Raw genomic sequence first — 20,400 nt, 5'->3', positions numbered from 1 at the left:
AGACGCTCGTGCGGGTCCTCACCAGCACAGGGTTACTAGGTGAGGGCAGAAGCAGCAGCTCTCCCGCTTTTAGTTGTGTGACCTTGGGCAGTTCGTTAATCTCTGTGTGGTTCAGTTCATGTATACAGTGGGGACGACCACAGTGTCTACCTCGCAGGATCATTGGGAGGGTTAAAGATGCAGGTGAGACACTTAGCACAGTAATGGGTCAACTAGTCGCCTAGCAGTTGGTGCAAGTTACTCAGCAAGATAGTTTGAAGACTCTTTGGAAAATTGGGGTGCAATAATAAATGCGAGTAGCAGTAGTGAAAATGGAGATTGCACAGGCTTCCTTGGTGGCCCACTGCTTAAGACTCCGTGTTTCCATGGCAGAGAGCACAGGTTCAATTCCCAGTTGGGGAGCTAAGATCCTGCATGCCTCGTGGCACAGCACCCCCCAAAAAAAGTGAAGCTTGCAGCAGTTGTTCCAGAGCATCTGGTGCCATGCCCAGTACCAGGGGAATTGCATGCATATGTCGTTTAATCCTCCCAGTAGCCCTAGGGGAGAGTCTTCCTCCAAATGAGGGACCCTCCACTAGAGGGCGAGCTCCCATGAGGGGCGAGCTCCCAGCATTGCAGATCGTCTGTGGGACCCCCGTCTGTGTGGGGCCGGGGGCTGTGTCCTTTCAGTGCTCTGCTGCGGGAGGCAGTGCGGTGCCTGCCCTTGACTCAGAACACGGCTTTTTCCCAAGTCACATCTCTCAGTGGTCCTCACATTACTTTTACAAAAATAAGTCTTCAGTGTGGGATTCTAAATAAAAACAAAGGCAAGAAACTCATGAGTCACTTTAAAGACTCTTTTACTTAAATAGGATATAATTACAGAACTTTTCAGTATATACAAAGTAAACAGCAGTATAATGAACCCCAGGTGCTGCAGCCACCACCACCAAGCCTGTGATTTTTAATTAATCTGTATAACTCCATCTGGTCTCCCGCCCCGCTTGGTTGCTGTCGTGATTCAGTCACTCAGTCGTGTCCAACTCTTTGCATCTCCATGAACTGCAGCACACCAGGCTTCTCTGTCCTTCACTATCTCCCAGAGTTTGCTAAAACTGAAGTCCATTGAGTCGGTGATGCCATCCAACCGTCTCATCCTCTATCGTCCCTTCTCCTCCTCCCTTCAGTCTTTCCCAGCATCAGGGTCTTTTCCAGTGAGTCAGTTCTTCGCATCAGGGGACCAAAGTATTGGAGCTTTAGCATCAGTCCTTATAATGAATGTTCAGGACGGACTTCCTTTAGGATTGACTGGTTGGATCTCCTTGCTGTCCCAGGGACTGTCAAGAGTCTTCCCCAGCACCGGACTTCCTTTAGGATTGACTGGTTGGATCTCCTTGCTGTCCCAGGGACTGTTAAGAGTCTTCTCCAGCCCATAGTTCAAGAGCACCGATTCATCGTCTAGGTTTGTCATAGCTTTTCTTCCAAGGAACAAGCGTCTTTTAATTTCGTGGCTGCAGTCACTGTCCACATTGATGCTGGAGCCCAAGAAAATGAAATCTGACACTGTTTCCATTGTTTCCCCATCTATTTGCCATGAAATGATGGGACTAGAACCCATGATCTTTGTTTTTTGAATGCTGAGTTTTAAGCTTTCATTCTCCTCTTTCCCCTTCATCAAGAGGCTCTTTAGTGCCTCTATTCTTTCTGCCATTAAAGTGGTGTCATTTGCATTATCTGCATAGTGATATTTCTCCTGGCAATCTTGATTCCAGATTGTGAGTCATCCAGCCCAGCATTTCCTACGATGTACTCTGCATATAAGTTAAATAAGCAGGGTGACAATATACAGCCTTGATATACTTCTTTCCCAATTTTGAACCAGTCTGTTCTGTGTCCAGTTCTAACTGTTGCTTCTTGTCCTGCATACAGGTTTCTCAGGAGGCAGATAATGTGGTCTGATATTCCCATGTCTTTAGGAATATTCCACAGTGTGTTGTGATCCAGAGGCTTTAACATAGTCCAGTGAAGCAGAAGTAGATGTTTTTTGGAATTCCCTTGCTTTTTCTGTGATTCATCATTTGTTGGCAATTTGATCTCTGGTTCCTCTGCCTTTTCTAAATCTAGCTTGCACATCTGGAAGTGCTCGGTTCATGTACTGTTGAAGCCTGGCTTGAAGGATTTTGAGATAATCTTGCTAGCATGTGAAATGAGCTCAATTGTATGGTAATTTGAACATTCTTTGGCATTGCCTTTCTTTGGGATTAGAATGAAAACTGACCTTTTCCTGTCCTGTGGCCACTGCTAAGTTTTCCACATTTGCTGGCATGATGAGTGCAGCACTTTGACAGCATCATCTTTTAGGATTTGAAATCGCTCAGCTGTAATTCTATCACCTGCACTAGCTTTGTTTGTAATAATGCTTCCTAAGGCCCACTTGACTTCACATTCCAGGATGTCTGGCTCTAGGTGACAGATCACACCATCGTGGTTATCTGGGTCATGAAGATCTTTTTTGTACAGTTCTGTGTAATCTTGCCATCTCTTCTTAATATCTTCTGCTTCTGTTAGGTCCATACCATTTCTGTCCTTTATCGAGCCCATCTTTGCATGAAACGTTCCCTTGGTATCTCTAATTTTCTTGAAGAGATCTCTAGTCTTTCCCATTCTATTGTTTTCCTCTTTTCTTTGCACTGTTTACTTAAGAAGACTTATTTCTCCTTGCTATTCTCTGGAACTCTGCATTCACTTGGGTATATCTCTCCCTTTCTCCTTTGCCTTTCACGTCTCTTCTTTCCTCGGCTATCTGTAAGGCCTCCTCAGACAACCGCTGTGGCTTCTTGCATTTCTTTTTCTTGGGGATGGTTTTGGTCACCACCTCCTGTGCAGTGTTACGCACCTCTGTCTGTAGTTCTTCAGGCCCTCTGTCTGTCAGAGCTAGTCCCTTGAATCTGTTCATCATCTCCACTGTATAATCATAAGGGATTTGTTTAGGTCATACCTAATGGCCTACTGGTTTTTCCTGCTTTCTTCAATTTAAGTCCAAATTTTGCAATAAGGAGTTTGTGATCTGAGCCACAGTTAGATCCTACTCTTATTTTTCCTGACTGTGTAGAGCTTCTCTATCTTCAGCTGCAAAGGATATAGTCAATCTGCTTTTGGCACTAACCATTTGGTGATGTTCATGTGTAGAGTTGTCTCTTGTGTTATTGGAAGAGGGTGTTTGCTATGACCAGCATGTTCTCTTGACGAAGCTCTGTTAGCCTTTGCCCTGCTTCCTTTTGTACTCCAAGGCCAAACAAGCCTGCCACTTTGGATATTTGACTTCCTACTTTTGCATTCCACTTGGTTATTATTACACAATTCTTTTTTAAAGGAAACATTTGCATTCATTGAAATGCACATTTTTGAACTGCATGATTTTTGCAAGTGGATAGCTCCCTGTACTCACAGCACAGAGTGCTGCTCTCACCCGAGCTCCTTCACGCTCCCTACTTAGTCCTCCCTCCCTGCCCCGGTGGCCACTCTTCTGGGTTTTATTTCGTTTCTTTACTCTCTTATAGAAATTCCTGTTCAGAGAAGGCAATGGCACCCCACTCCAGTACTCTTGCCTGGAAAATCCCATGGGCGGAGGAGCCTGGTGGGCTGCAGTCCATGGGGTCGAGAAGAGTCGGACATGACTGAGTGACTTCACTTTCACTTTTCGCTTTCATGCATTGGAGAAGGAAATGGTGACCCACTCCAGTGTTCTTGCCTGGAGAATCCCAGGGACGGGGGAGCCTAGTGGGCTGCCGTCTGTGGGGTCGCACAGAGTCGGACACGACTGCAGTGACTTAGCAGCAGCAGCAGCAGCAGCAGCAGCAGCAGCAGAAATTCCTGTTAAATGGAATCTCTCCACTCCTTTAGCGCAGCATACATGCAGTCTCTGAGGTTTATCCCTGTTGTCCTATCGGCAGTTGATACCTTCTCACCGCTGAGTGATGTTCATTCCAGTCTGTGACTGCAGAGCGCCTTGTTTATCTCGTCTCTTGTTGAGGAACTTTTGGGCTGTTTCTGGTTTTGGACCACTGTGAATAAACCTGTAAAACTTCATACAAGACTTTTTATGGTTATCTATATATATATATATATATATTTTTTTTTTTAGGTCATTACCTGGAAATAGAATCTCTGGGTCACAGGGTAGATGTATATTTAACTTTACAAGAAACAGCCCAGCCTTTTTCTGAAATGATTATACCTTTTTCCACTTCCACCAGCAAAGAACCCAAGAGTTCTAGTTGCTTCATATCCTCTTCAGCATTTGGTGTGGTTAGTCTTTTAAATTCTGGCCACTCCAGTGAGCGTGTCCTTTTGCTTCATTATGTGTGTGCTTGAATGTTTATTTGGCTGCGTTGGGTCTTAGTCATGGAGCTTGGGATCGTCGTCACGTCAGGGGGTCTTTCACAGGCGCAGCCTACACACTGGCTCTGTGGTCGTGGTGTGGGTTCAGCACTTTCGGCACGCGGGCTTGGTTGCTCCGCAGCACGTAGGATCTTAATTCCCAGACCAGGGATCGAACCCTCACCCCCTGCATCGGAAGCTTGGAGTCTTAACCACCGAACAGCCTGGGAAATTCCCCAGCTGGTTCTTTTGGAAGCAGAGGCTTGCCTACATCCCTCTGTGTTCCACTCCGTGATATTTTCTGTTTCCAGCAGGGCAGTAAAAAGACAAACACACAGAAAAAACCTGAATGTCACTTGACTACAAAATTCAAAGCAACTCCAAGGCAAAGAAAAGTGGTTACTTTGCAGATTTTTAGTTTTTTTTCCCCAAGATCTTTAAAAGCAGGAGCAGAGTTGCTTTACATCTGAGCTCACACTGTTCCTTGCACTGAGGCGCGCAGAACCCCGTCAGGGTGCCCGTCTAATGTCGGCACTCATTCCTTGGTTCTGAGTGAGTGCCTGGGGAGGCATAAAATGATTCTGTCTGCAATAAGAAAATGTGTTTCAGGGTATCATAGCTGGTTTTCATATTAAAGATGAGAAGAGTGAGTAAATGTTTGTCTAAATGACAAAGCTGTTTGACTAACTGGTCCTAAAAGACTGATTAATTTTTTCTTTTTTTTTAGATCGGGTGTATAGTTCAAAACTTAGAACTGTTGCTAGCCTCGGTTGGTTTCTGCTGTTCCCACCCAAGGCTGGGCGTCTTGGCACCATCGGCGTCGGGGCCTTGGCTCCTCTGTTACAGGTCCTGTCCTGTGCACCATAGGAGATTTAGCATCGTCCTTGGCTGCTGCCATCGAACGGAGCAGTGACACTGAAAGTGTCTCTAGTGTTGTCCCATTTCCCTTAGTGGGGCAAGGTCCCTTCGGTCGATAACCACTGGCTTACAGCATGCCCTGGGCAGAGGCGTGGCAGGCATCAGTGGGGGGTCTTCAGTGGCCTGGTCCTGGGTCAGGGACTCTGCGGTGTGGGACTGTGGGGCGAACTGTGGATGCCCTTCCAGCACGCACCCCAGGGAGGGAGAGATGCTTGGCAGCTGTTGGATTAGCGCCCCCCAAAGAATGCTCTGCTTGATGTTTTCTTCTTCCTTTTGCCTTATTGGTGTGTTTGTTCACCTCCTCTGCCCTAAGGAAAATAATCTGTATCTGCCATGTCACTCAGAGGACGGTCTGACGTGGTGTGTTCTCTAGAACCTTAGTTCTAAGGGACGGTGACTTACTAGTATGTAAGAGAGGACCCTGTGCCCCCAGAAAGTCTGGAAAATGTTGGTTTAAATGAAGGTGAACCGTTGTCCTTATTTTGTAGGATTTTTGAAAGCTTCTAACATCAACTGTAAATTGTCACTCTCCAGAAGGAACTAGATTGGCCCTGTCTCACGTTTCCTCAACATGCAGTTTATCCACAAAGCGTTTTCCAGAGAAATAAAATTCTGTGGGACATGTTTTGGGAAATACTGTTCTAGAGTCACCTAGAGGAGGCCAGGGTGCGGGGAGGAGCAGGTGGTGGGCTGGGCACTGAGCTGGCGGAGTGGACAGACAGGGTCGTGGTCTGGTCCCTACACGCCCCAGGATGGCCATCCGTAGTGGTTATTAGGCAGTGAAAAACTCAGATTCTAGGCGGGAAGGAGCTGCTATCCTGAGCCTCCAGGGTGCGGCCCCACCCCCACCCCCTACGCAGCATGCTTGGCCCCTTACCCAGTAGTCGTGGGATCCCCCACTCTCTCCAGCAGCTAAAGGGTTACAGTCCCAGCTTCAGCAGGGACCCTCCTTAAGTCTGCTGCGCCAGCAAAGTGAGCTGTTTTTTCTGGTTGGTTGTGGACCATGGTGTGTAAGTTGCTAATATTTTGAGTTTCATCCTGGGTATGAGGGAGGACACGGGATGACGGCTAAAAGGGGCCTAAGGCTTTGTGTCAGGAGCGCCCTCCTGCTCAGGAGGCTTTGTGTCAGGAGCGCCCTCCTGCTCAGGAGGCTTTGTGTCAGGAGCGCCCTCCTGCTCAGGAGGGCCCTCCTGCTCAGGAGGCTTTGTGTCAGGAGCGCCCTTCTGCTCAGGCTGCCCAGGCTTGTGCTCCAGGCTCCCGTTTGTGGCCTAGCATGAGAAAGACTGAAAACATCCAGCCGTGTTGATTTACAACAACAGTAATATTATACTGTTGGATATAACCACTCTTTGAATAACCAAACAAAATGCTGAGCTTTACTCTACATGTTGAAAGTTGGTTGGGAATTCCCTGGCTGTCCAGTGGTTAGGACCCGGTTCAACCTTGGGGCCCAGGTTCAATCCTTGGTCTGGGAACAAGAAGCCCACAAGCCACCTGGCAAGGCCAGGGAAAATAAAGGAAAAAGAAGTTGATGAAATAGTTTTGCCAGTTCAGAGAAAGAATATTTCCAGAATCAGTTTCTTTTGGAGCCGCTGAGATGCAGTCTCTGGTGGACAGAGTCATTCGGCTGGGATGACTCCACGGGCCCAGCCACAGGGAGAGGGCCCTGGCAAGGGTCAGTCTGGAGGGTGGCACAGCCAGCCTCTGGCCGTTGGCCTCCACTGTATTGTTGTGATCTGGGATGTGAACACAGTGGCAGGCAGAGCAGTCTCCATAAAGAAAAGCCTCGGTAACGACACACCTGCTGAGAGAGCGCCTCTCCCCGGATGAACGACTGAAAACGCGTGTAGCTGCGTTAAAGGTCAGAAAGAAGGCCAGTGTGAACGGGAGATGCTTATTTTCCGATGTTGCTTACATTGCTCAGTTAGTTCCTGTAAACTGACTAGTGGAAAATTTTAGTCTCTGTTTCTATATTTATTAATTGTAAGAGAAACTACCAAAGCATTCTTTCAGGAGTTTAGATGGGAAGAGTTTGAGTGCATGTCCAAAGCTGTAAGAGCCTCGATTTTTGTAAGATAATGTGGAAGTGAGGTATACTTATGTTCAGCTGCTGATGGGAGAAATAAAACCTGATAAACTTGCTTGGCATTATTTGTGAGCTTGTAACTTGTGATCATGGATGATAAACAGCGATTTGATAACCTGACTTTAAAGTTGGCCCAGATGATACACTGGTTGTTTGTTCTTCCCTGCACAATAGCATCGAGCAAGTGAACAACCTGCGAGAGATACAAGCGCTGAGGCGCCTGAACCCACACCCGAACATCCTCACGCTGCACCAGGTGGTCTTGTAAGTATATCGGGCTTTAGGAACTATCTAACCTCGGTGATAATCGTTAGATCTCTGTTTAAGAAAGAAAACCATGGTAGACATTTTAAATATTGGCTTTGTAGCTCAGACACATATTCGGGCCAGTGTCTGCATCCAAGTCCTAAAGGGAAAGGCCTTCGTTACAGTGACTCCGTGTCACAGCAGTGAACACCATTCGAATGGTCCCCCTCCCGGAAGCTCAGCTGGGCTGCTGTGGAGGCGGCGATGGCTCAGGACACCTGCGTGTGAGCCTGTGGCCCTCTTTCAGGGGCTGCACTTAGGTCATGCCTGCAGTTGCCATCTTGGTATGACTTCAAGCAGCCATTCTTACTGTATTCCACATAACTTCAGGGGATTTTTCATTTCTGTTCTAATCAAGACGGCGGAGTGCAGCTCGTCTGGAAGGGCTTGTCTGCTGGGGACTGGGGCTGGGATCTGGCCTGAAGCTCCGAGAAAGCGCCCCTCAGCGGGAAGCCTGGCCTGTACCACCATCTGGGGAAACCGTAGTCTCTGACCATTGAGCTGGGGAGGTTTTCATCAGAGAGCTGACCAGTTCTAAACTCAAAACGCAGTGCCTTGTCTTGGCCGCGTGGCTTCCTGGCCTGCATGCTCTGAGCACGTGTTCGGCCGGTCCGGAGACTGCAGCCTGCACGGGGCAGCGGTCACAGTGCTGCCTGTGCCGAGTGCTTCAGGGGCAAAGCGCTTCTGTCCACGGCAGCCCAAGGGACAGCGCGGCCCCATCCAGCCCCTCCACAGGCGCCCTGAGGGGCCCGGGGTGTCACTGTAGGGGCGAGGGGAAAGGCGTCTTCCTCTTTTTGCCCCTGGCTGGGTTGTGTATTTCACTCCCACACTGTGATGTATCTCAGTGACATGGAAGTAATTTAGGTGAATTAAAGCTGAATTTGCAGCCACAGAGCTTGAATTAAGTCCTACTTTCTTTGTTTTGCTTCTCCAACTCCTCAACCTGTTTCTTCTGTCTGAAGATATAATAGTTACTTTCATAATCTCAAGATGCTTTTTTCCCAAAATTGTGGGAGACCAGCTTTTAGAATTTTTGCCCAAAATTGTTTTATTATTATTTAAAATTATTTTTACCTAAAATACTGATTGAAAATCAAAACTTCTGCTGTTTCGGTCATTACACTTTGGTCTTTGCTATGGGAGTGTTTTATGTTTATCAGAAGTGTTTACAAATGAGTTAAATATTTGATGCTTTTATTCTGATTAATACAAGGAAAAAACCATTTTAAAAACCTGCTTTCTTCTTCAGTGACAGAAAATCTGGTTCTCTTGCACTAATATGTGAACTTATGGACATGAATATTTATGAGCTAATACGAGGTATGTAGAATAATTTGAAAGAGCGTCTAAAATCTTTTAAAGTTTATAGTTCCCATATATTTGTCTTAATTCTCAAAATCATCGATCGCCACAGTTCAGTAGTTGTGTATAAGTATACAGCCATGTGTGCTAGGTCGCGTCAGTCGTGTCTGACTCTTTGTGACCCAGTGACTGTAGCCCACTGGGCTCCTCTGTCCGTGGGATTCTCCAGGCAAGAATACTGGAGTGGGTTGCCCTGCCCTCCTCCAGGGGATCTTCCCGACTCGGGGATTGAACTCGTGTCTCTCATGTCTCCTTCATTGGCAGGTGGGTTCTTTACCACTAGCGCCACCTGGGTGTGGGAGGTGTTTGGGGGGGCAATCTTGTCTGCTCAGAATGTGGCTGCAGACGGGAAGTGATGCCACACGGCGCTCAGGCTGGTGAGGTGACGCGTGTGAGGGAGGCGCAGCAGGAGGCGCGGCTCAGGCCTCCCGCAGGCTCGCGCCCTTGGGGGTCCATTCCAGGCTCTGCGTTGCTCGGCGTTCTACTCTAGGCTTCGGAATGAGGCAGGGCTTCCCCCACAAATCATCCGCCCGGCTCAGGCCTCCCGCAGGCTCGCGCCCTTGGGGGTCCATTCCAGGCTCTGCGTTGCTCGGCGTTCTACTCTAGGCTTCGGAATGAGGCAGGGCTTCCCCCACAAATCATCCCCTGAGAGGGACTCGCCTTCCTCCTTGGGTTGGGAGCCTCATGCGGTGCCCTGAACTGCTGAGTGCTCATCGTTCCCCATCGTTTGAACAATACAGCACTGTCTGGGGGAAGCACGCTTGCCTGAGCTGACCCCGGTCGCAGCTGGTTTTGGAGGCCAGCGGAGGTCACCCGAGGGAAGCAGAGAGCAGGAGGCGGAAGGTTGGCCCACGTTTATCCAACAGCCCTGGGTCTGACCTCCCCGTGGCGTTAGATGTCAGGACAGATGAGCCTTGTAAATACCACACAGCAAGTGTTAGACTTCATGGATCATATTATTCTTACCGAACAAATGAAAATCACTGCCTTATGTCATATGAGGGACTCTTTATATCTGAAATAGAGTTTTAGTGACAGTATCATAGATGATTTAAAAACTGTGATGTTACCTCAAGCAGGTTAGGCCAAAGCGCAGATGATGTGCTGTAGAGAACTTTTAGATCGAGAAGCTGTTCTTGCAACAAAGGGGACCTTTAACATGATGTTAAAGGTGCATGTGAAGAGTTCAGATAAAATTATATTTATGAAGTGAGAGCATGGAAAGAAGTATTATGTCAAATGGACATATTTTATATGTAATTTAAAATATGTGGCTTAGTAAATAAAATAAATAGCATGAGTAGACAAGTTTTACATCTGTGGAAGTTGATATAAAACTTTTGGATCCAGAAACTTTTACATCTTTTGAGGAAAGTAGGAGATTGCCTTGTGTCTGGGAATATATGGTATTTCTTTTAAGTTACAGACCTTGGGTATTTTATTCATAGACAAGCCTCTCACTCAGGTGTCTTGCTTTAAGTACAATTTAAAATAAACTTAGTCATCTGGTTTCTTGGTCTAACACCTATTAAAAATAAGAGCTCTTAAAAGGAGCTTCTAGAACTTTACACACCAACAGAAAGTGACAGGTGGTGATCCAGTAACGGGGGAGGAGACTGGAAATACAAAGCAAACCAAGAGTGGTCGGGAAAACAGCTGTAAGCTGCCAGGCTCCCCAAGACAGGTTAGCGGGAGCACGGTCGTGTACGGGGTTGTGGTCACCATATCACCTAGGATATGCTGATGGGAAAGTGGGTGAAACGTTTTTAAAAGATCCCATGTAAAATACCTCCAAATAGAAAAGAGTTTATATCTGAGGAGTAAACCTCACTTACCTGGAAATTTCACTTGAGGTCTTATTCCAGACAACTTGGATAAGTAAGTGTTACTCTATGATTAACTTTCAGGTACACTAACTAACGTAGATTATTCACTTTGATAGTCTCTGTGTAACACATATTTTAACAGTGTATCAGGACAGGGTATCAATGTAACCAAGAGAAACAACCGCTAAATTTGCAATGATCTTTTTACCAGTTAGCCGACATTTTGTTCTTAATGAATCTACAGAATCACTTCCTTTTAGTATAATAACAATTCTCTTGGTATAAGATACATATGTTAGAATTATGATTGTTAGAATGTGATATTTTAAAATTCGAGGGGAGGGGATAATTTCTCTCAAGTTTCTGTGTGTTTAGATTGGAGAAAACTTTGTTTAGAAATCAGTATTTTAATTTCCAGTAGTAGGGGAGTTGTGTAATTGGAGGAAGTGAATCTGTTTCTTTCAGTATCTGTCTACAGAGACTGCAGAAAGCAGACTGTTGTATTAAGGCTGTACGGCCGCTGGTTCATCCCATGGGTGCCGAGTGGCTCCACAGGCCAGGCGCTGTGCTCTGAGCATGGGATCAGGTGCTCTCGGTGCTAAGGGGCCTCTAAGTGTCAGAGATGTTAAAATGTGGGGAGCACGGTTGACTGATTGTCAGATGCTCACTGTTGGAACGTGAACCCTGATTTCAGAGTTGGCTTAGCGTTGAGGAAATACAGTCATCCCCCCGTGCCTGCAGGCTACTGGTTCCAGGAGCCCCGCAGGTACCAAAATCCATGGATGCTCAAGCCCCTTGTATATAAAACGATTCGGATTCAGCCAACCTCAGAAACCTTGGATGCGGGACCCGTGGACAGAGACCCGGGGGTTCGGGGGCGCCGACTGTGTGGTGATGACAGTGATGGCTGACGGCCCTGAGTGCTCACCACAGGCCTTGCACTGCCCCTGGCTCTCGCGAGGAGTCAGCTTATTTCACCCTGAGAGCCTGTGAGGCAGATTCTGTCATGATTGCATGTTCGGGATGGTGAAAGGGAGGCATGGAGAGACAAAGGACCCGTCCACGGCTGTGGGCCTCATCCGTGATGGTCTGGGGTCGGGACTTGGGCAGCACCTGCTCTTGCCCACCCTGCACGGCCCTCTGGGCAGCCCTGAGTGGACCGGGAAGGCCTGGCGGCCAAGGCCACCACCAACCACTTTTGGGCCACGTAGTCCCCTGCCGTGGCTCCTCTGCCTGTCCTCCTCGACAGACTTGGCCACCCAGACCCTGAGACTGCCCCGGCAGCACATGGGCCGCCTTCTGGAGCACGGGCTGTTCCAGGTCCAGGGCTCGTCTTGTCACCTGTGAGTGGACCAGGCATCCTAAAACAAATCCATGACTCTGAGCCAGGTAGGAAAAAGCAAACCAAGCTTTGTCTGTAAGCGTAGCGTTAGTTTGTTTCCCTGGGGAGCTTAGGCAGTGCGTCTGAGCTGTGGAGCACTTTATACAAGGGGCTTGCTCATCCACGGATTGTGGTACCTCAGGGGCTCCTGGAACCAGTACCCTGCAGACACCCAGGGATGACTGTATTTCCTCAGTGCTGAGGCAACTCTGAAATCAGGTTCATGTTCCATTCACTATGCAACGTAACGATTTTGCATGACAGGTTAATTACTGTGTCAGATTATTTCAGTTATATTTTTATGTATGATCACATCTGAGCCACTGAACTGTAAGATGCAGTATTTTTTATGTACCAACAAAAAGGAAGAAAAACATTGCCACTACCGCTCTGACACATACCTTTCTTATCACTTAGCAATTTTAGTTCTGTCCTTAGTAACGGGACTCGTTCAGAACTATTGAGACAGTTTCCACCCATGTCACTTTTGTGCGTATATAAAAAGGAAATGCTGGGAGGGATTGGGGGCAGGAGGAGAAGGGGACGACAGAGGATGAGATGGCTGGATGGCAACACTGACTCGATGGACGTGAGTCTGAGTGAACTCCAGGAGTTGGTAGGGAGGCCTGGCATGCTGCAATTCACGGGGTCGCAAAGAGTCGGACAGGACTGAGCGACTGAACTGAACTGAAAAAGGAAACAGACATGACATAAACCCACTGCGGCATTCCTAACTTTTCCTTGAGATACTCTGATGTGGCGTGACCGCTGAGCGTCGTCCCACTGCGGCATTCCTAACTTTTCCTTGAGATACTCGGATGTGGCGTGACCGCTGAGCGTCGTCCTCACTTTGTCTGTCTGTGCCGTTCAGGGTGTGAGTGAGTAGCGTTATTTTCGCTGGAATTTTCTGAAGCTGATGGCACCATCCTGTTAGGTCAGTACTGGTGCTTCTGGGAAGTGCCCTCTGGTTCTGTGTCAATGGAGCGCGGGTGTCCCCGATCGCACTCCAGGCCAGAGCACGCACAGCGCCGTGCGCATCTCACGGCGGCAGGTCCTGGTCTGGAAAACGGGGGTAATCATGGTGTCTGGCTCTCAGGGTGGTTGTGAGGAGTAAATGACAGGTGTGAGGTGTGCGGAGCAGCCCCCGGCTGGCGTGGTCTCTAATCAGCGTGGGCTGCTGTCACCACCACCACCACCACGCTGTGCACAGCTGGTGTGTGCCGGCTCTGGCCTCCTGCACTGGCTCGTCCCCGTGCTGGGAGCTCAGCTGCGCTCTAGAGATGAGGAAAGAGCTTCCAAGAAGTCAGAGCACTTGCCTGAGATGAGCCAGCTTCAGAGAGCAGAGCTGGGAACTTCCCTGGCTGTCCAGTGGTTAAGACTCTGCTTCAATGCCGGGGGTGTGGGTTCCATCCCTGGTCAGGGAACTAAGATCCCACTTACCGCATAGTATGGCCAAAAAATAAATAAGAAACAAAGCGGAAGGCAAAGAGCAGAGCTGGGAGGCCCTCCTTGAGTGCAGTCTTGTTGAGAGAGGGGTGCTGGTGATGGCTCTGGCTCCATGCTGAGTCTGACAGCGCGCCTGCTATCCTCTGCCGGGCGGGACCTCCAGCCTCTCTGAGAACCACGTGCTGTCCTGCAGGGCTCTCTCTTGGAAAACACTGATGGCAGACACGTGCTCGCACGCTGCCTCAGGGCCTAGCCTCTGGGCCTAGGCATAGACTGTGGGCCGCTTGGCCACACCATGGCGGGCCCGGCAGGCACCTCGGAGCCTGACCAGGAGAGCCAGGCGCAGCCTGGGGACAGGGCCTCTTGTGGGAGGAGCGTGTGTGCTAGATTTCCTGGTTCAACGTGGGCTACACTGGAGGCCACAGTTAATCATTGTGTTCACTTTTGAATTTTTACATTGCTGGTGTTATGTGTGACATTCATTAAGTGCCTTCTTAATGAGAATATTTGGTAAAAAATTATCTTGGAATAATTAATTTGGCTCAGTGAGCCAGGGAAATATGTTTGCAGTCTGCTGGCTTCAGTAAAGGGTCACACAAGGAACCTCAGGGCGTTTTGTTAACAGTATTTTGTCTGCTTCAAGATGTTTGTAAGTGAGAATCTGGTGGGAACCAGATACCATCTCACACCCAGAAAGTTAGGATCTTGTTTTGGGGGAAATACTTTTGAAAGTCGATAGTCCATCCTCCTTGTCGAGGGTGTGGACTCTCTGATTGCTCAGACCAGTGGTGCCCGTGGCTCAGGCGGGCCCCTTGTTCCCCTGGTAGTCCCCGTGTGCAGACAGGGATTCCCACGGAGAGATGGGAAGGAGTCACGGCCTTGCCCCCACGGCTATGAACGGGTAGAGGGAGGTAGCCCGGGAGGAAGGGAGAGAGTCCTCCTGCACTGGGGGCAGAAGGCAGTGAAAGGTCAGACTCCTGGCCTCCCTGCTTGTGATTCACTCGGGCTAGGCCTGGGCCTTGGAATCTGCTTTATGAAAGATCCCTAGGCGATTATGAAGATCGGATGCAGTAGACTTTTCCTGAAAGAGTCCACCTTCCCTGAGTTCAGGTTCCAATGAATGTGAGGACAGCTTTATGCTGTAACTGGGATGTGGCTGTGTGGCTGTGGCTGGGAAGGTGCTTCTAGGAACAGAGCAGCGTGAGCACGACTGGGAAGCGGGAGAAGGGGATGGGGCTGGGGCGTCCTGGCAGCCAGAGGGAGGCGTGGGACGTGGTTCCTGAGGCGCGCAGCCAGGCCCTGCAGCTGGTTCTGGGAACTCGGTGGAAAGGCAGCTTTCAGGGCCCCGCCACAGACCTGCTGAACCGGATGTGCCGGGCGAGGATGGGGAGCAGTCTGTGTCTTCACAAGCCCCGGGGGACTGGGGGCCCTGGTCCTGAGAGCCCTGAGCGGGGGGAAGTCTGCCCCCGAGGTCTGGGGAGCCCGGCTCGTCCGTGGGCAGCACGGACAGAGGGGACAGAACCTCGCAACGCTTCAGCCAGCCTCACGGGTGACAGAGAGTGGAAATTTTGCTTTCTTCTCACCTTTGTACAGATAATCGATAAAATTACAGGATTCCTTAAGCTGTGGGAAGCCAACAATCTTAGTTTTAATTCTTTTAAATTGTGGAAAACTGATGTGAAACAGAATAAAAAGATGACATGGAAAAATTCACTCTACTTAGACGTTTTGTAAATTGTGATGGACGTGAGTCTGAGTGAACTCCGGGAGTTGGTGATGGACAGGGAGGCCTGGCGTGCTGCGATTCATGGGGTCGCAAAGAGTCGGACACGACTGAGCGACTGATCTGATCTGATGATTAACATAAACATTCTTGTTATGCGAGAAAAAGAAAACATTAATTTTCAACAGAAATTGCAAACTTAGGACCAAAAAGTCAAGTGGGCCGTGTGCTCGTGTTGGCTCTCTGAATGGTTAGGTGAGAGTGTGTTTCTCATGTTTAAAGCCTAATGACCTAGAAACACAGGCCTCTGAGATTAAAATCAAATAAAATATGACATCTTCAAGAACGCAGGTGTCTGTGCTATTGGTCGTCATTCAGTTGTTAAGTCGAGTCCGACTCTTTGGGACCCCGTGGCCCGCAGTACTCCGTGGTACTGGAGTGTGATGTGCGGGGTTCTGGAACATGATGAACACTGCAGGAGTGAGGAGGGTACAGGCTGTAGGCTGTGTGGATGGGCGCCCGGCGTGCTGCAGGGCGTGGCAGCGGTGCCAGTGACTGCTCCCTTTTGTGAAAGGAGCGTGTGGGCTGTAAATTTCAGTCATTGGTCTTCTTCGATTAAGAGAACGTACTTCTGGGACTTCCCTGGTGGTCCGGTGGTTAAGACGTCATGCTTCCACTGCAAGGGGTGCAGGTTCAATCCCTGGTCAGGAAACTTAAGATCCCATATGCCGGGAAGTGCAGCAGAAAAAAAAAAGAAACTGTGATCTATTCCCTTAAAGACGGAAATCTCCATCTAGACAGGAAGCTGAGGAAAATGCTGGATTTGCAGCTGACCCCCGCCATCTCGGGCTTCCCAGGTTGGCTCAGTGGTAAAGAACCCGCCTGCCAATGCAGGAGACACAGGAGACACGGGTTCAATCCCTGGGTCAGGAAGATCTCCTGAAGCAGTAAATGGCAACCCATTCCAGTATTCTTGCTTGGTAAATTCCGTGGACAGTGGAGCCTGGCGGGCTGCAGTCCATGGGGTCACAAAGAGTGGGACATGACTGAGCACATATGCACGCACGTGGCCTGCCACCTCGAGTCGCAGTGTGGAGGAGTGTGCCCTGCAGGCCTGCCCGAGGCTGCGTGGAGGCCCCCAGACCGAGTGCCCCTTGGTGATCGCTCAGCACCCTTCTCATTGCAGAGAAGGCCTGGGGCCCGGCGATTCTGAATTAAATCACGTCAGTATGTAGAATTCTACATGGCATATTTTGTAGATGGACTCCATATTTCCTAGAACTATTCCATTCTGTTTTCACTGAGAAAATTAGAAATTCTTGCACATTATTAAAAATGGATTTTTGTTTTATTTCAAAAATGGGGATATTGGTAACCATATTTGGCTGTTTCCTTGATTGCACAGGAAGAAGACACCCGTTATCAGAGAAAAAAGTTAGGCACTATATGTACCAGCTGTGTAAGTCCCTGGACCACATGCACAGGTATGCACGGGGAGACTTGGAGGCTTTCAGATTAATAAAATGCATTACCAAAAAAAAAAAATGCATTATCATCATTAGAAAACGCAGTGTGAAAGGATCTGAATGAGGTACAATTAATTCTGTCCTTCTTTTCATGTTGAATGCAGAAATGGAATATTTCACAGAGATGTAAAACCAGAAAATATATTAGTAAAGGTAAGAACTTTTATATGAAAAATTGATATCAGAATGAAGACAGAATATAAAAACTTTTCACTGAATATGCTTTCAATCCCAGTGGATGTCATGTTTGTTATTTTTTTTTTTCCCTTCCAGTTTGGGAAAAAAAATCGTTAGTAAATGCCATCAACATAACTGTACGTCTGGAAAAAGGCACCCTTCTTATATACTGTGTATAAAAATAAACTCCATTTATTGATAAATTATTCTAAACACTGTAAATATAAAAGGGGAAGAGGCAGGATTTGAGCTTGGATCTGTCTCACTCAAAAGCCCTTAAACTGTACATGTGTAAAGTGCACAATTTGTTAGGTTTGGGCAGTTGTATATTCCCGTGAAACCATGATCCCAGTCGACAAACAAAGCTACTGCCCCCAAAAGCTTCCTCTTGCCTTTGGTAACCTTTGCCTTCCTGTCCCTTGTCCCCAGGAAAGACAAGCTGACTTTCTGTCATAATAGAATTAGTGTGTGTCTTCTAGAATGTTCTATACATGGAATTACATGTTATATGCCCTCCCGTGGTCTGACTTCTTTCGCTCAGCATCGTTTTTCTGAGATTGGTCTACACTGTAGTGTGTGTGCCACAGCTTTTGTCTCACGTTTGATGTTGTCTGTCAAAAACAGAAATTGTCTCTGTTTTTGATGTTCTTCTATTGCTTTGCATTTCAGTTTGGGAAGTTTCTGTTGGCGTGTCTTCAAGCTCACTGACTCTTTGCTTGGCTGTTGAGTCTATTGATGAACCTATCAAAGTCATTTAAAATTTTTGTTCCAGTGTTACTTGTGATGTTTTATTTTGATTTTTTCTTAGGGTTTCCATCTCTCTTCTTACATTTCCCATCTGAACTTGCATGCTGTCTTCTTTTTCCCCTGGAACCCTTAAATTAATCATAGTTTTTTTTTGTTTTTTTTTTTTTAATTTCTTCTCTGGTAACTCTAAAATTCTAAAACCTGTGCCATATCTGAGTCTGGTTTTGATGCATGCTTTGCCTCTTTAGACTGTTTTTTCTTGCCTTTTTATGTGCCTAACTTTTGTTGACTGTGTCAGGAGTGGGAGCAGAGGTACGAGGCTGTCCGTGCAGGTTTCTTCCTCATCTGGCCAAGACGAGTGCTGTTTAATGTGGGCCGCAGCTGCAGGCGCCTGCCAGACGTCATGCTTATCGACACCACGCATTTTACGACTTGAGTATGAGAGAGAAAGAAGATGGAAGAAACACCTTGAAACCTGTCTGAGGCATAACGGGGGATATGACCAGGGTGTAGAATTCACCTGTAGACTTACACCGTGACTTAAACCTTTGCACAGCCCGTAGACGTTTTGCAGACATTTTGAAATGTCTGTAAAACACAGCCAGAATATTTGTGAATGTGATCCACTGGATAGAGACCCCACCTGCTCCTGGGTCAGAGGCAACTTCAGACACTCACAGAGCCAGCGCTCCGTGGTCTGCAAGCTCGTTTAGATGCCAGGCGTCCTTGTGCTAGCACGCCTGCGCCTGGAATGGCCTGTGTGACGGTCGCTGCTTGGTGAGATGTTCCTTGTCCCCGTGTCTCCCCCTCGCAGCGGGATGTCCTGAAGCTTGGGGACTTCGGGTCGTGCCGGAGCGTCTACTCGAAGCAGCCGTACACCGAGTACATCTCCACCCGCTGGTACCGGGCCCCTGAGTGCCTCCTCACCGATGGCTTCTACGGCTTCAAGATGGACCTGTGGAGCGCGGGCTGCGTGCTCTACGAGATGGCCAGGTACGCTGGGCCCTGGGGGGGGGCACCCAGTGGCTTCCGCCAGGCCCCCCCTGCACCCTCTCCTGTGCCCCTGGAACAGCCCTTCTGGTGTCGTGGCTGCTCTTGACCCTGACAGGAAGCGGGCGGAACTCTCTCCTTGCTTGCCCAGCATGGAGGGCAGAACACCGTCAGTTACTGGCCACCGGGCTCGGGTGGCCAGGCCTCTCTGTGTGGCCTCATCAGCGGTAGAACCGGTGAAGCCCACAGAAGATCGGAGCCAGGCGTGCTCCTGCGCTGCCTGGGGCCTGCCGTGGGGAGCGGGGGCCGTGCCCCCTAGTCTGCCCTCGGAGCTCAGTCATTCCCGTGGGCGCTCAGGCCGCGGGGTGAGGAGGAGCTGGAGTGTGGAGTGCTCCAACCCTGAGCGTGCATGCTGCCCCCATGCCAGCCTCAGCTCCACTGCTGGACGGAGCAAGGCCACAGCAGAGGCTGGGAAGGGAGGAGGGGGGCGCACCCTCCTGCTCCAGCAGGTCAGGAAGGACGGGGCTGGGGCGTGGGAGGGTGATTTCCGTCAGAGTGACGCTGGTCAGAACAGTACCCAGCCAGGCAGGAGGACCCAGGGTGTCCATGGCCACCTGCTCCACTGACCCCTTGATATATGCACAGGCCCTTCAGGGCACAGCTTCTGACTCTAGATCTTCCCTGTTGATAAGTAACTGTTATTTTTGGAAAGGAGACTTGTGGTTTCACTGATGCTAAAGTTACAACAGACAGTCTTTTGTCATGTACTTAAGTCCCTTGGCTTCCCTGGTGGCTCAGATGGTAAAGAATCTGCCTGCAATGTGGGAGACAAGGGTTCAGTCCTCAGATCAGGAAGATCCCCTGGAGGAGGGAATGGCAACCCACTCCAGTATTCTTGCCTGGAGAATCCCGTGGACAGAGGAGCCTGGTGGGCTACAGTCCATGGGGGTCCCAAAGAGTTGGACACGACCGCGGGACTAAGCACAGCACAGCACAAAGCCGCTTGAGTCAGTCTGGAGGGAGGTGAGAGGCGCCAGAGCCCTTTTATCCTCGAGTCCCAAATCTGTGAATGCTCCGAAACTGAAACGCTCCGTGGACCTCGTTTGTCCACGCAGTCTGGCCTGACCTGGCCTGAACTGCTGTTGGCAGCGCTCCCCCCTGGCTGTGAGAGGCTCTGGGGGTTTCCTCTCACAGTTGGTGAAGACCCGGCTCTGCAGATTCGGGAGTGGGCTCTGCGCCTTAGAAGGACCCCAACGTGGGGACAGTGGAGGAGGAAGGCCTGGGGCAGGGGTGGGCGGGGGCGGGTGCTGGAGGTCCCTCTGCTGCCGGGAGGGTTGGGGCCCTGACGGCAGCCTTGATCCCGCCCAGCCTGCAGCCGCTCTTCCCCGGAGCCAACGAGCTGGACCAGATCTCTAGGATCCACGACGTCATGGGCACGCCTACTGAGAAGACTCTCACCAAGTTCAAGCAGTGAGTACAGGCCCCAGGCCCCCGCCCCAGGGCTCGCCCCGCTGCTGTTCCCCGCTACCTCAGCACAGCCCACTCAGCCCAGG

The 20,400-nt window shown here is 49.3% G+C and overlaps 1 protein-coding gene across 7 annotated transcripts in view; it reads left to right on the top strand.

Annotated features, from left to right (window-relative positions):
- Positions 1-20,400, top strand: part of MOK (MOK protein kinase) — a 43,236-nt gene that overhangs the window by 19,140 nt on the left and 3,696 nt on the right. For 2 of the 7 annotated variants that reach the window (XM_027521042.1, XM_027521043.1), the window contains exons 3-8: positions 7,538-7,627; positions 8,919-8,989; positions 16,813-16,891; positions 17,038-17,086; positions 18,672-18,850; positions 20,216-20,317. In XM_027521042.1, the coding sequence (XP_027376843.1) occupies positions 7,538-7,627; positions 8,919-8,989; positions 16,813-16,891; positions 17,038-17,086; positions 18,672-18,850; positions 20,216-20,317 (570 nt within the window). Of the gene's footprint in view, positions 1-5,086; positions 7,139-7,537; positions 7,628-8,918; positions 8,990-16,812; positions 16,892-17,037; positions 17,087-18,671; positions 18,851-20,215; positions 20,318-20,400 lie in introns of those variants that run through there. The other 5 variants (XM_027521045.1, XM_027521047.1, XM_027521044.1 and 2 more) reach the window with 4 other exon arrangements.

The sequence above is a fragment of the Bos indicus x Bos taurus genome, chromosome 21 (genome assembly GCF_003369695.1).
Source record: "Bos indicus x Bos taurus breed Angus x Brahman F1 hybrid chromosome 21, Bos_hybrid_MaternalHap_v2.0, whole genome shotgun sequence".
NCBI classification, from domain to species: Eukaryota; Metazoa; Chordata; class Mammalia; order Artiodactyla; family Bovidae; genus Bos; species Bos indicus x Bos taurus.
This window is presented reverse-complemented; position numbering and strand designations above follow the sequence as displayed.